The sequence below is a fragment of the Mytilus trossulus genome, chromosome 3 (assembly GCF_036588685.1).
Source record: "Mytilus trossulus isolate FHL-02 chromosome 3, PNRI_Mtr1.1.1.hap1, whole genome shotgun sequence".
Classification (NCBI taxonomy): Eukaryota; Metazoa; Mollusca; class Bivalvia; order Mytilida; family Mytilidae; genus Mytilus; species Mytilus trossulus.
In genome coordinates, this window is record NC_086375.1 from 33986704 (window position 1) to 34002477 (window position 15774).

At 32.4% G+C, this 15774-nt stretch overlaps 1 protein-coding gene across 1 annotated transcript in view; it reads right to left on the reverse strand.

Moving 5' to 3' along the window:
- Positions 1 to 471: 471 nt before the first annotated feature.
- Positions 472 to 15774, reverse strand: part of LOC134710706 (papilin-like) — a 28133-nt gene continuing 12830 nt past the window's right edge. The window contains exons 7-15 of the mRNA XM_063571098.1: positions 14893 to 14943; positions 12138 to 12278; positions 6845 to 6901; positions 5983 to 6108; positions 5551 to 5676; positions 5017 to 5070; positions 2927 to 3052; positions 1116 to 1241; positions 472 to 563 (exon numbers count right to left, since the gene is read on the reverse strand). Of these exons, the coding sequence (XP_063427168.1) occupies positions 472 to 563; positions 1116 to 1241; positions 2927 to 3052; positions 5017 to 5070; positions 5551 to 5676; positions 5983 to 6108; positions 6845 to 6901; positions 12138 to 12278; positions 14893 to 14943 (899 nt within the window). The remainder of the gene's footprint in view (positions 564 to 1115; positions 1242 to 2926; positions 3053 to 5016; positions 5071 to 5550; positions 5677 to 5982; positions 6109 to 6844; positions 6902 to 12137; positions 12279 to 14892; positions 14944 to 15774) is intronic.

Below are 15774 nucleotides of genomic sequence, written 5' to 3' on the forward strand. Positions count from 1 at the left end.
CTCGAAAACTCGCCATGAAGAAATAGATTTAAAAAAATAGATTTTCTAAACATATCGAAATAGAGTTGCATCAAAACCCGTAAAAAAAATTATTAGGTTGCTGTCTCGTATATCCAAACACAACTATATAAAATATTGTCACTAAAACATAAAAAACAGATTAACAATGAAACCGATGAGACTACAATGCCTTTAAGCAAACAAACAGAAAGAGAGAAAACATCCAAATTATCAATAATGCTTAAAGATATGATACAATCAAACCAAACATTTAAACACAAAAACGCCACAACTCAATGAAACACCATCTTAATTAGAAATCAACCAAATTCATCACTAAAACAGAAAAGAAAAAAGGAGGTAATTTGGTAAAATTTTTATCCACAAGTTTAAAACCAGCATTTTAGCCTGTTAATAAGAAAAAAACAGACAAACAGACCAACAAACATCCGGTCTAACGAAATTTAATGGTTAACTGTTTAACATTACATTTATATTAATAGTAAAGTTTGTATCGTACTCACCAGGAAGTGTTGGTGGCGGTGGCGGTGATGGTGAAGGTTCTGAAATACATACAAGTTTTTTTCGTTATCAAATTTCAGAACTGTCAATTTATCTACACTAAAACCACCGCTTCATGGAATGGTGTTTACATATTCTAGTTTAATATCTATGAGGTTTAATATAGCTATTACTGAAAAGAAGCCAAGGATGTAACACTAAAACATAAACTCTGTATTATAAAAGAGAGAAGAAAGATACCAAAGAGACAGTCAAACTCATAGATTGTAAATAAACCGACAACACCATGGCTAAAAATAAAAAGACATTTCAGATAAATAATAGTACTGAAGACACAACATAGAAAACTGAAGACTTAGCAACACAAACCACACTAAAAAAACTAGGTGATATCATAGTCAAGGTTGAGAACACGTTAGAAAACAGAAAAAAATCATTAACATTTATTGAATTTTTTTTCCATAGAAAATATATAAGAGAATTTATGCCTTGAATGATAATTTATAGGTTTCAAACGAACATACTAGTTAGTGACATAGATCAGATTCGTTCAAATATGCAAAATGGATAAAGCATAAGTTTATCAAACGTACTTGTTGGACAACATGCAAAGAATTCATCAGCAGCACCTGCTGCACAGGAATATCCAGAAGGACATTTGTTAGATCCAATCACCATTCCACAGCTTAACGTTTGATGTGGTACTCCGTATGAGCAGGCTGTAAACATAGAGAAAACAAAGACATGTTTCACTGAGATTTGTTCTTATACTCGCAATAGCACATTCCAAAAAAAAAATAATATTCATTTATTACAATATCAAAGAAAATTTGATATGTTATTTTTCAAAACAATAGTCTTTAATGGAACCTTTTCAAAACCAAGATTTATATGAAAGGATTATTATTAGTTGCTCTAATATATCGAAACAACGGAATATTTTAATTATATTCCTCACCTAGCCGTATTTCTTAACAACACTTCAATGGTGTATTGAAGAAGAAAGTTTACGAATACACAGAGTAAAATGGATACGAACCAATAAGAAATATCATTATTTACGTTGTCAGTAATTTACCTTTGAGTCATAAATCAATGAGTAATACGTCTATCAAATTGAACACAAAATTGGTGGAGCCCATGCGAAGTATTTTCTAAATGTGGCACGGGACATATGATAAAACCGTATTGATGGCTTGGAGATGTTTGTATTCATGTATTGCATACTAATTCTCTATGCTTTCAGTCTTTCAGTTTATATAAGAGTGACAAATTATGTTTAATTTAGGTTAATTGAATTTAACTTCAAAGGATAACAACGCCACAGAATGATCCAAGAATAGCCTGGACTTTGATTAAACAAAATATTACAATTACAGTTATAAACTCTGCGACGAGGAATTGTTTGTACAAAGATATTACAATCTTTGAAAGTGCCTCGACAACTACCTCTCCTGATTGTATTGATAATGAATGGTATACGTTCATTCAATGGAATTTGTTATTCAAGATCATTAGTATAAATACCTTCCAGATATCTGCCTAGCGCTAAACAAGCATTTGACTCTTAATAGTTGATTTTTTTTTTAAATTTGGACTTTAATGAAGAATTGTCTCATTGGCAATCATACCACATCAACTGATATCTATAGACTTCTTACACAAGTTTATATTTCCATTTATACCCGATCATTGTTTTCACAAATTAAGATGTGAAATAAAAACCAAATCGATATTATATCGGGATCGGTGAACAGTTGGTAAAACCTGCATTCTGTTGAAAATGGTGGATGGGTTCATGTCGATGTTTGAATTGTAAAAAGACTCGCAAAGGGAGTGCTTTCAATAACAAATACCGGAAACATACGGACCTACGGAATTAGACTTATAAACGGGTTTACAATAGCATGAGCAACACGACGGGTGCCACATGTAGAGCAGGATCCGCTTACCCTTCCTGAGCACATGCGATAACCCCCAGTTTATGGTGGATAAGCGTTGATCAGTCATCAGTATTCTTTGTTGATTTTTCTGTACTATTCTTTGTTTATTGGTCCTTTTCTTCTTTAGCCATGTCGTTATCTGTTTATTTTCGACACCTGAGATTGAATATTCCACTGGTATCTTTCGCCCCTCTTTGAATATAAACAACTCTTAACAGGATCAATACAATTATAATCAACCTTGTCAAATGCTTTGAATAGTACTATTATGGTAAATTTTTCAAGCTTAAATGTATATCTCCGTGTTTCAGCAAGGCATTTTTTGTATTAGAACCTCAATTATGTTAAACAAATAAAGAGTTAGTTAAAAAAAAAGTCATAATTTTATAGGCGACACAGCCTAACAACCTTATTTTTGTTTGTTTGTGATTTTAGTCCTATTTATAGATGAATTAACTTACGATTTTGACAGCATACTGCGTAATGATCTGTTGGGTGAGTTTTGCAGTAATAGCTACGTGGGCATGTTTTACTGGCTGGTCCTAATCCACAGTTGATGTTAGGGAATGGTGTTCCTTTTTCACAAACTACAAAAAGTAGGGAAAAAAACAAAAAAATTTTTTTTTATAATAATTAGAAATGATATCATTAAATCTTTTGCTTTCACGTGAAATTGTAATGAAAAATATGCAAATCGAGTTTCGGTCATCCTTCTCGCTCTACTTATGAATGAGTTAAATACCATTTGAAAAAATATCTAGATTGTGAAATATTCTAAGGCAGCATATTATGGTGTTCACTATTTTCTTGTCTACAGTGACGTTTTTGATATTAATGAAAGTTATCTATGTATTGCTGGTTAATTATTAACTATGGGATTTCAGTTATAGTAAATTCACAAATTATTGCGTCATTTATAAATGCGATTTACAAAAAAAGTTAAATACAGATATATGTATGAAATGTTAATATACGAAATACCCTTATTACTATACACACCTTGTCGCATTATTCGCATTATTAAAACCACGCAATGATTTTTTAATAAACAGTACCACAAATGTCCAATAGTCATCAAAGGTACCAGGATTCCAATTTAGTACGCCAGACGCGCGTTTCGTCTACATAAGACTCATCAGTGACGCTCATATCAAAATATTTAAAAAAAATCAAACAAGTACAAAGTTGAAGAGCATTGAGTATCCACAATTTAAAAAAAGTTGTGACAAATACGGCTAAGGTAATCTATGTCTGGGATAAGAAAATCCTTAGTTTTTCGAAAAATTCAAAGTTTTGTAAACAGGAAATTTATAAAAATTACCACATTATTGATATTCATGTCAACACCGAAGTGTTGACTACTGGGCTGGTGATACCCTCGGGGACGAAACGTCCACCAGCAGTGGCATCGACCCAAAACATTTACAGAATTCCATATATGTAAAGATTTGCTTTGCAAGTTAAGCTGTAGAAAAGTTAATTCAAACTGGATAGCTCATTCTAATTTTTTGAAGATTCTGTATATTGGGAAACGATCGGAGTTAATTAATCGAACTTTTAACATGTTTGAATAAACCTATATTCAAAGGTTACCAATTTAACACTGTTATTCGATCTCTAAGTATTGTTTTATTTGAATAAATATCAATTTATTATCAGTAAAATAAAACCAAATTAAAAGTATTGTTATATACATATTCATATATATATATATATATACATGCTAATTCACAGTTCTACCATCTGTCGATACCTGTATTGTGGCAATGTACACACAGTCATGTTTTTCTCTGACTGCTGTCAAAAACCGCTAATACCCTCAGATCTATACATAGTGCCGCTTTGTTGAAGGAATGCATACCTTATGATGTGATGTCGGTGTTTTTGTTACTATTTTACTGCTTTGTATAAGGGCTTTCAAATTGCTTTTATTGGTTTATTCATTGTTTTCCCGCTACACAACTGTTATTACACAACTGTCCCAGGTTAGGAGAGGGTTTGGCGTCCGTTAACTTGCTTCACTCAGCCAAATTCTATAAGTGCCTGTCAGTTCGTTGTTTTCACACAAATCAGGCTGTTAGTTTTCTCGTATGAATAGTTTTACATTTATCGACATAAATAGACGTTTACATAGCTATTATAGCTGACTATACGGTCATTGTTAGAGGCCGTACGGTGTATTATAGTTGAGTACCTCCATGTGATTTGGTTTCGGATGGAGAATTGTCTCATTGGTATATACCACTTCTTCTTATTCTTATATACATTTTTGACGACTGAATAACAACATGATAACATCTTAAATTCTAGCTGACAGTTATAACATTCTTAAAACGACAAACGTATTTTCACACCAAACAATGGGAGCTTTCATTCAAATGTGTCAAGTATAATTCATTGTTCCTCATTATGAAAAAATATCTAAATTGACCAATTCTTTAATAAAAACTCATTAATTATAGAAATAGAAATTCCTGATTGGGCATTTGGCAAAAATGATTAAATTTTAATCATGGTGTTTATATTTTTCTGTTATATTTTTCACACTTACCTGATTGAGGCGGAAACGGTGGTGGGGGAGGCGGAGGAGGCGTTGGTGATGGTCCTGCAAATACAGAAAATCTATGTTAATTACTTGTTAAATTGTTTTCAAAATCGTGACCAAAAAAATTATGACTTGTTTAAGATATAATAAATTCTGCATATCAAACAACAGAATAGAAAATATCTAAATCAAAGACTTTTCATCGAATACAGAATAAAATAATAAATGTTCCAATAAGCATCAAAACTAAGATCTAATATCTGTCATTGTTTTCATTATTACATTTTTAAACGAACATGTGTTAGGGGGCTTTTATTTATAAAACTAATCTCTGTAACAAGAGTTAGTGATAAGAACTGGTTGGAAAACAGAAAAAAATCAAAACTAATTATTAAACTTTTTTTTCTGAAAAAAGACACACAAAAGTGAGTGTATGTCTGTAAAATGCATAGGTTTCAAACGAGCATCTATGTTAGCTTTATCATATTGTATTCGCTTGTATGACCCTTTGTATGTGCTGGAAAAGCTAATTAAACGTACTTGTTGGACAACATGCAAAAAACTCATCAGCAGCCCCTGCTACACATGAAAATCCATTTGGACATCTGTTAGATCCGACCATCATTCCACAACTTAACGTAGGATGTGGTCTTCCATATGAACAGGCTGTGAAAAAAAAATGTTTTATTGCTGTTTGTTTGCAATTTTTGTTCATTTATTATAATATATTAGGAAGACCTTCTTCTCCTGAACAATAGTTGGAATGGAAAAAAATAAATATAAATAACACTTGACAGCCTCAAAAACATTCTACTTCATCGTCTTCCACTGTACTTTTTTCCGAATCTGTGGCAATCTTATAATATATGTTTTTGTTTCATATATGTTACATGAATAAGAATTGGACTACAAAAAAAATAAGTATGAAATCATCAAAATATTAACATAATTAGCTTTTCTGGATGACCTTACGATTTTGGCAGCATACAGCATAATGGTCCGTTGCTTCGATTTTACAGTAATAACCACGTGGGCATGGATTTATGCCTAATCCAAATCCACAGTTAATGTTGGGGAATGGCGTTCCTTTTTCACAAACTATCGGAAGAAAAACATAGAAATAGCTTATTCTTCTAAACTATCATTAAATAATGTTATTTTAATGTATGTTTTTTCAAGCTAATTTTAATACGAAAAGATTTACCAATATCCTTCTTGCTATATATTTCAGACATATTCAGAAAAACAAGTACATGGAGTTATAACGGATGACTATATGATAACATGATTACATTATACAAATATGGTAATATCTAAATACCAAGATAAGCGTTATACAATCTTCAAAACATAAAAACATATTCTTAAAACTTATAAAAGGGAAGCAATGTGAAATCAATGTGTACTCAAATGTTTTATGATTAATGCATTGGTACTTATGATGAAAACAAATTAAATTTGATCAATTAAATTGATCAATTAAAACAATAAAAATGAGAATGGAAATGGGGAATGTGTCAACGAGACAACAACCCGACTATAGAACAGACAACAGCAGAAGGTCACAAACAGGTCTTCAACGCAGCGGGAAATTCCCGCACCCGGAGGCGTCCTTCAGCTGGCCCCTAAATAAATATATATATTAGTTCAGTGATAATGTACGCCATACTAAACTCCAAATTATACAAAAGAAGCTAAAATTAAAAATAGTACAAGACTAACAAAGGTCAAAGGCTACTGAAACACATTAAAAACTCTTATTTTCGGTTTTTGGCAGGAACGCTTTAATTGTCATCATAGTTTATATGTATTTATGTTAATTTAACACACTCACCTGAATGAGGCGGAAACGTTGGCCTTGGTGGTGGTGGTGGAGGCGAGGGAGATGGTCCTGCCAAAAAAAATTAATAAAATAACTTACTACTACAAATGTGATTTTCATAATAAAAAACAGGAAAATATGTTATATACTACAAGAATTGTTTTCAAAATCGTAACTCACAACATTGTGACAGGTTATGAACATTTACAACCATTGGTATACCAGTTATTAACGGCCATGTTTCATTCAAACCAAGATATGAACGAACAATGACCTTCCCCCAGCTGATTTAAGATTGGATGTATGTTGGACGCATCTCCGTGGTATTAATCAAACCTGTTATGTAAACAGACCCAGAACGACTGATAAAGTAAATTCAATTAAGAAAATATTAATAATAATTAATAGTAATAATAATAATAATAATAAAAATAATAATTAATTGAAAACCAATTCTTCAGAGAACAATTTTAGTATTTCCACCTCGATAATAAGAATGAAATTTAAAAAACGATGTTAGAAAATGTTTGATGTAATGTGGTAAATCAACCTGATATAAAAAAAAAATCAGATTAATAGGTTTATGCAGACGACTTAATTGTTTTATAATAAATCAGAAAGAATTTTTAGCAAAGGTCCAAATCTAGAACTTCAAATTGACCTTTGACCTTCTTAGGTCAGTGATCTCAAATCAAAAGACCCCAGGTCAATCACTTGTATGGTTGTGGAGAAATACTGGTTTCAAATACATAAGGGGAGAAAACTCCAATAAGTGTTAACCAAAACACTTCGACAGAAATAGGTTGAAGTTGCGCCTTATTGTTAACAGTAATTTGGCAAACACATCATATCATTAACTGTAACAGTTTCTTTTGAATAACGATAACAAGCAAAATTCAAAATTTATAACATGACCTTGACGTTCGACCTTGACCTCAATTTCAAGGTCATAGGTCAGTGAACTGAAATCGGAAGGCCCGAGGTCAATCACTTGTATGGTTGTGGAGAAATACTGATTTCAAATACAAAAGAGGAGAAAACTCCTATAAGGGTTAAACAAAACTGTTCGACTTGAATAGGTTGATGTTGAGCCTTGTTTTGAAACAGTTATTTGGCAAATAGTTATCAAAGGTACCAGGATTATAATTTAGTACGCCAGACGCGCGTTTCGTCTACATAAGACTCATTAGTGACGCTCAAATCAAAAATATATATAAACCCAAACAGTTACAAAGTTGAAGAGCATTGAGGACAATCATATCATTTACTGTCACAGTTTCTTTGGAATAACGATAACAAGCACAATTCAAAATTTATTACATGACCTTGACCTTTGACCTTGACCTCAATATCCTTCAAATGAACCAAGGACTTCATATCAACAAACTGTAGGCCTCTACGACTTATAACGTATGAATTTATCGAACAAATCGCCTATCTTAAATTTTCAAAGGGAAATAACACCCATAAGATGGCTTCCGGTCACTCAAGTCAAAATAAACCAAATCATTCTTAAGAGTAAACGAACAATTTGGTGAAAACAGTTTGCTCAAATCTTTTACGGTTTTGGAGATATAGCGATAACAAGAAAAAAGTGACGCGGGGAGATAACTCCTATAAGAATAAGTGTTCGGTCACACAGGGTGAGTTTAATGTACAACATCATTGGCAAAAAATCCATTCGATATGTTGTAAGACAAAAAAGCATCTCAGACGGCAGAAGGAAAACAAATAATCAGAAGAAAAACAAAAGGTCTTTCCACGAAAAGTGGAAAGACCTAATAATAATAAATTATAATCATCCAATAGAAAATCAAAATAAGTCAAAAATGAAAAATATTTAATATATATACATAACAAAATAAAAACATAATAAATACAAATATTATAAAAATTCGCGTTACGGGCAAAATGCTTATGATTGATATGTTTAAAAAAAAAAAAAAAAAAATCATATACCAATCAAGAAATTAAATTCACATTATTCGAGCATCTATCGCTGCAACTGCAATAGACGATAGAGTGTAGATGTATAAATGTGACTTCAAATAACTTAGACCATAAGGAGAAAGTTACGAGCCGCTTGATTATACATCTATCAGAAACATAACTCGTAGAGTTTTGAATGAAACCTCAAACAATGTGAACTTAATAGCAAAGAGAGCCTTTAAAAGAGAGCATTGACAACTTGTTACTTCGAAATATTACACCTCTCTACGCGTGACATGTTGAGCGCTGGCCCATCCCATGTCAAACATAGGTAACTCAAGTATATTAATACCTACTCTTAAATTTTATACCTGCATGTTGAGCGCTGGCCCAGCCCATGCTTTGAGGGTATGTACTCACTTTGCAACCTGAGACGGATAATCACGAGTGAAAAAAACATTTGCACACTAAAACATGTATCCAAAAGATCTGTCAAATAGACATACAAATGATACGTTCACCCGACGAGAGGGCTGCCTAGTTATCCGTTTTATTCAGGGCTGCCTTAGAACTCAGGTAATAATTTTGTGACAAGTAAAGAATGGGTAAAATCCATTATTACATTGCCTTCATAGCACGTTACCAAAGCACAAACCACAATCTCGGAGGCATAAAGGGGCGATTGACGGGTCAATAAATACAAATAAACTTGTTACAAAAATAAACATGTATATTTATATTATACAAAGTTTCAACTACCACTATAACAAAATTTTTAATAGCTATAGATGATGTTGGGAAGGAGTGACCTCCAGTTTGACGCGTCTGATTTATTAGATAACATGACAAAGTAAAATTTCAAAACACTGTGGTTAAACAATTAGCAGACATATCGTGAGCCTAAATTCATCAATTGGAAATACAACTTTAAAATGTTGATGGATTTAGTCGAGGATTATGCCAGGCAATGGGCTAAGCGCGAGAAGGAAGACGTATACACTCTTTCCGAATGGATTAAGGCAGTGAGGTCGTTGATACAAATCAGAATTAAGAAACTGAATGGGTCTATCAATGCCCATGCTACGTCAATCTTTAAAGACCCAAATGTTGCAAAACACTTATCCTACCTCCATGACAAATATGTTGTTGTCCCCGCAGATAAAGCTCCAAATAACATCGTTTTTGTGTGTAAAACTCATTACATTTACTGCTTGATAAACGAATTAGGTATGGACAATTCACTTGGAAACTCAACATATACCTTCACGACACTTACCAAAGAGGAAATCCTGTATAATCATAGGGCTGTTCTATGTTCCTTTGAAATTTCAACCAAAGATGAAGAACTGGATCTTCCATCACTGTATTGGATACCTAAACTATATAAGTGTCCTTTCAAACAACGGTATATTGCTGGGTCTTCCAAGTGCTCCACGAAACCTCTTTCTAAATTATTAACATCTATTTTATCAGCAATCAAAGACGGGCTTCAAAGTTATTGTGAAACTGCCTATTCTAGAGGTGGCGTGCATCAGATGTGGATACTTAAAAATTCCAAAGATCTTTTAGAGTACATACTATCTAACTCTCTTTCATCTTGTGATATTATTTAAACATTTGACTTTTCTACTCTTAACACAAGTATTCCACATTTCAAACTAAAAGACAAATTGAAAGAGTTGGTATTGATTTGCTTGATAAAAAAGAATGGCCAACGTAGATACAAGTAGCTTGTCTTAGGGAGGGATAAATCCTACTTTGTAAAGGATCACTCTGATTCAAACAAAAAATTCTCTGAAACTGATATTAGCAAGACGCTTGATTTCTTGATTGACAACATATTTGTTACGTCCGGAGGACGTGTTTTTCAACAGACTGTTTGCATTCCAATGGGAACAACTTGTGCCTCTTTACTTGCCGACTTGTTTCTTTATTATTATGAGGCTGACTTCATGCAGGAACTTCTAAGAAGAAAGATAAGATTTTAGCGATATCCTTTAACTCTACTTTTCCGTTATATAGATAATGTTCTTTCACTAAATAATTCAAAATTTGGTGACTATGTTGAACGCATCTATCCCATCGAATTAGAGTAAAAGATACTACAGATACAGTTCAGTCGGCCTCATATCTTGACTTACATCTAGAAATTGACAATGAGGGTCGGTTGAAAACAAAACTTTACGACAAAAGAGATGATTTCAGTTTCCAATTGTGAACTTTCCATTTCTAAGTAGGAACATTCCAACAGCACCTGCATGCGGGATATATATCTCCCAATTGATACGATATTCCCGTGCTTGCATGATTTTCTTGATAGAGGGTTACTGCTCACCAGGAAGCTATAAAAGCAAGAGTTCCAAATGGTGAAGTTGAAATCATCCCTTCGTAAATTTTACGGACGCCATCACGAGTTGGTTGACCTTTATGGAATAACCGTTTCACAAATGATATCGGATATGTTCCTTACGTCGTAACTACAATCCCTTTCCCTTTCATGAATGAGACCTACCGACTATTTACCGAACTTGTTATCACATAAGCAACACGACGGGTGCCACATGTGGAGCAGTATCTGCTTACCCTTCCGGAGCACCTGAGATCACCCCTAGTTTTTGGTGGGGTTCGTGTTGTTTATTCTTTATTTTTCTATGTTGTGTCATGTGTACTATTGTTTGTCTGTTTGTCTTTTTCATTTCTAGCCATGGCGTTGTCAGTTTATTTTCGATTTATGAGTTTGACTGTCCCTTTGGTATCTTTCGTCCCTCCTTTGTGCATGAAATTGATAAATTTAGTGTTAACTTCATTATAAAAATTGTGAGAAAAATCTAAATAAATATCATTTCCCAGCACATGCTAAAATTCAAATTGAGGGAAGCATATCAGTCGCCATTAAAAGTCATCCTCGCAGGCAAGATCACCCAAAGGGTGGATTTAATAAGAGGAAAAGGTACATTTCAATTGAAGTAAGACTTATTGCGTGCACAGAAAAAAATACTTCTGGATTACATATCTTAAGTCGTATGATTCTTTTAAGATACAAATGACCATGTAAGAGATTACTTTTGTTATCTTTTCTATCTTTAAAAATCCTCTACTTTATATTTGATATAATCAATCAACTGTTTTCTTTCGTGGGCCACTGGTTAGTATTGTGTTGCCTATACACGCATGTGGTGAACCCGATGATAAGCCTGGTATTTTTCCTTAATCTTTTAAATAAAGTTTTAAATACCTCGATACAGTTTCATCACATATAATTTATCTTATTCTTTATACTAATCATTTCGTTCCACTGGCTTAAATCAAATAATAACTCCCAATTGCAAATAAACATGAAATTCAAAGCTTTTCACTTCAAGAAAGGTTCAGATACCTGCAGGATTGGTACAAAAGTGTCCGCATCCGTTAGAACAACATTTCTGATATCCCGGGCAATTAAAATCTCCTCCACATTCTTCTACACAAATACCAGCTATGCCGCTTGGTTTCGGACACAAACCAGGCTTTGATTTTACTTGAAAGATAAAATATGAACGTCTTATAAATAAAACTAGTTCTGTTTGTTTTTTTGTCATTCAATTTCAAATTCTATAGCAACCCTTATTGAGAGTTTTAATTGGTATTTGTTTTTTTTTGTTTATTTACTTTGCACAAACGTATTCCCAGTTAACTTAGTTACTCAAAATGAACCTAGTTCTGTTTTTTGTCATTAAATTTCAAATTCCATAGCAACCCTTATTTAGAGGTTTAATGTGTATTTGTTCATTTATTTATTTACTTTGCACAATCGTATTGCCAGTTTACTTTGTTACTCAACACATATCTTGACAATTGTAACTATGGATAATTGTGGAAATTAAAACATGCATTAATCGTGTTACTATCAGATAAAGATCTTTTATTGTTCTACTGGTTACACTGATACATAATTTTCTTATCAAATAGCATGATGTGACTTTTCCCTTCGAATATTTTATTCTCCAAACCATCGCGTTTATTTTATTTATGATAATTCAGATGTATTATATTTTTGGAACGGACATTATCAAAAATTATCTATACTAGATAAGAAGCATATTGAAATTGTTCATCGGACACTAATTGTCTTTTCATACCAAAAAAACATTTCAATATTCCGGTACAGTTCCTTGGAACAGTATTCATGTATAGAAACGATAGAACAGTTCAAACAAAGTTTTTATAATTTCTTGTTTCTAAACTAAAAATATAATTATCAGATGAAATTTACCTATTAAATAAAAGCCCATATATTTATCTTGTACATCTGACATTATCAAAATATGTTCATGAACCTATTCTGTATGTTTTTCGCCTTTTGTTTTGCATAAAAAGTATGTATGTAAATGTATATATTATATTATTGTATATTTTTTTAATTATTCAGAGGTCATCAGGGCAGATTAGAATTGTACTATCTGATTTAACCCTCTTTAAATAAAGTATTTATTTATTATTTATATTATTCCGGAACGGAAATTATCAAAAATTATCTTTACTAGATAAGCAGCATATTGAAATTTTATCAGCTTTTTTTCTCGCGTATCCTTTAAATTGCCCATTTGAATGCAGAAACATACCGGTAGTTCGAAAGAGCTATTGCGATCTTTTAGCGACATGACTTGTTTTGAATATTGATTCTTGTGTATGTCCTTTTTCATATAGGGAACATCCCTAGACCCATATATACTAGGCTATTGCCATGGGCTGATATTGATCCACGGGATATACCAGGACTGATAAAAAAAATAGGACATCTTATAATCTATAATTACAATATAAAAAAAAATGGTTTTGGCTCACATTTTCAATGTTATTTTTCTTTTTCATCAATAATAAAGGTAATAATGCAAATTGAGAATGTGCCAACGAAACAACAACCCGACCAAAGCATGGCCCCGAAACAAAAATGTGGATATTTGTTTGTCCTTATGGAAACATTCACCTAGAATTTGTTATCCCCGCTTATGAAATTTCAATTTAAAAACCACTAACATAACTAGAATTCATTTCTTTTGAATATCGTCTTAAAATTTACTATATCGTAAATGCTCGCCATAAATAAATAAGCTGCAATAGTTGCAGTAATTTGCAAATATAACGAATCAAATGTGTATGCCAATGAGACAGTTATTCACCAAAATTCAATTTAAGCTGATGTAAGCAGTTATAGACAACCGTAAGGCCTTCAACAATGAGAAAAACACAAGGCCTTCAACAACTGATATAAAAGGCCTCGGCCAAATTATAATAAAACAGTTTACGTATAAACACATATAACAAAAATGAACCAAAGACAACCATTGTCCAGATATTCGTTAACTGACTCATCAAAGGCGTCGCTAATTGATGCTTTCGGAGCATAAAACACAATACAGTTATCTCTTCTTATTATAAATACCTACAATTAACGTAAATCTGATTTTATTTAAACTGGCCTCAAGAAAACAAATATATGTATGTATGTGTCTGTCTGTCCCAAGTCAGGACCCTGTTATTAAGGGGTTGTCGTTTGTTGCTGTTTTACAAATTTGTTTTTCGATTTTCCATTTTTCTTGTACATTTACTAGGCCGTTAGTTTCTCATTTGAATTATTTTATATTTTTGATTTCGGGGCATTTTATAGCTGACAATGCGGTATGAGCTTTAGTCATTGTTAAAGGCCGTGTGGTGACCTATATAATCTGTTAATGTTTGCGTCATTTGGTCCCTGATGGAGAGTTATCTCATTGGCATTAGTACCACAGCTTCTTTTTTATATAATAGCAGAACACTTACATATGCTATATTGTATAGTACAATCAAAGAAATCATTATTTCAGCGAAACGCCAGAACTATATTAACGAAACAGCATTTAAAATCGAAATACAAAATAAAACCAAGAATACCAAGCATCACAATGAAAAAAAGAATTTAAGTTACAATCCGGTGTATTTGCCTTCGTGGAAAATTGTACAATCAGTATTTTGGAGGTAAATTACTCACCATTATATCTTGATAAGCATGTACAAACATTTAAAGACCAATAGACAGTCGGTCGCACCCGTGGTAAACAAATGTACATAAGCATACATGTATATATAGACAGTAGAGTAATTATCTTACTCACCTGGATCAGTTGGTGGTGACGATGGTGGCGATGGTGATGGTGGTGGTGTTGCTTCTAAAATACAAAAAAAAATCGAAAAAAGTGTTATTTTTTTGTTTTGACTCAATCGAAAAAGTTGTTATAATTATTAAGGTTAATAAAATAACTCTCAATCAATCAAAACGGAAAAATGCATTTTTTCAACACAGAACATAAACATTTTGTCATTAACTGCGAAATATCAAATCAAATATTCCAATCATATCGAAGAAGATCAGGCTTTTAATCTTGTGATCATCGCATGTATCATCTACAACAGACTCATCCGTGGCCAACAATTCAAACAAATCAAAACAGTAAAAATCCAAATATAGAACTTGGTTCGAGACCTTTCGCAAAAACTTTAAGCTGTTGTAAAATTGGCTTAAATGTAAGCGCAATAATTCAGTTTAATAATAACTGATTTTGGAATATGTACAAAATGCCTTATCATTTATTAATTCAAAGAATAATTAGTTAACTATTACAGAAAAAAATATTCTATTGAACACGTTGCTATGTAAATTCTCCTTTTAAAAACGCATGCGCACAACCAAATTCCAAACATTGCGGGTGTCTTCAATCAACTAATTCAGATGTAAGAACGTCAACGGCAGTCTTAAGGTGTGTTCAAGACATCACTACACAAATTACAAGACATTGATGAATTGTCTATGTTGAAAATCAAAATACTGTGATAACACTTACATTTTCGGTTATATAGCTAAATGTGTGTTCATTGATTTTGGACTGTCCTACCTTTACCTTTAATCGTTGCTGGCGAAGGAATTCAAAAATTGTGCATTGAAAGCACATGTATAACGTTTTTTTTTATATTTTATTAATGACCTAGAAAAATTTACC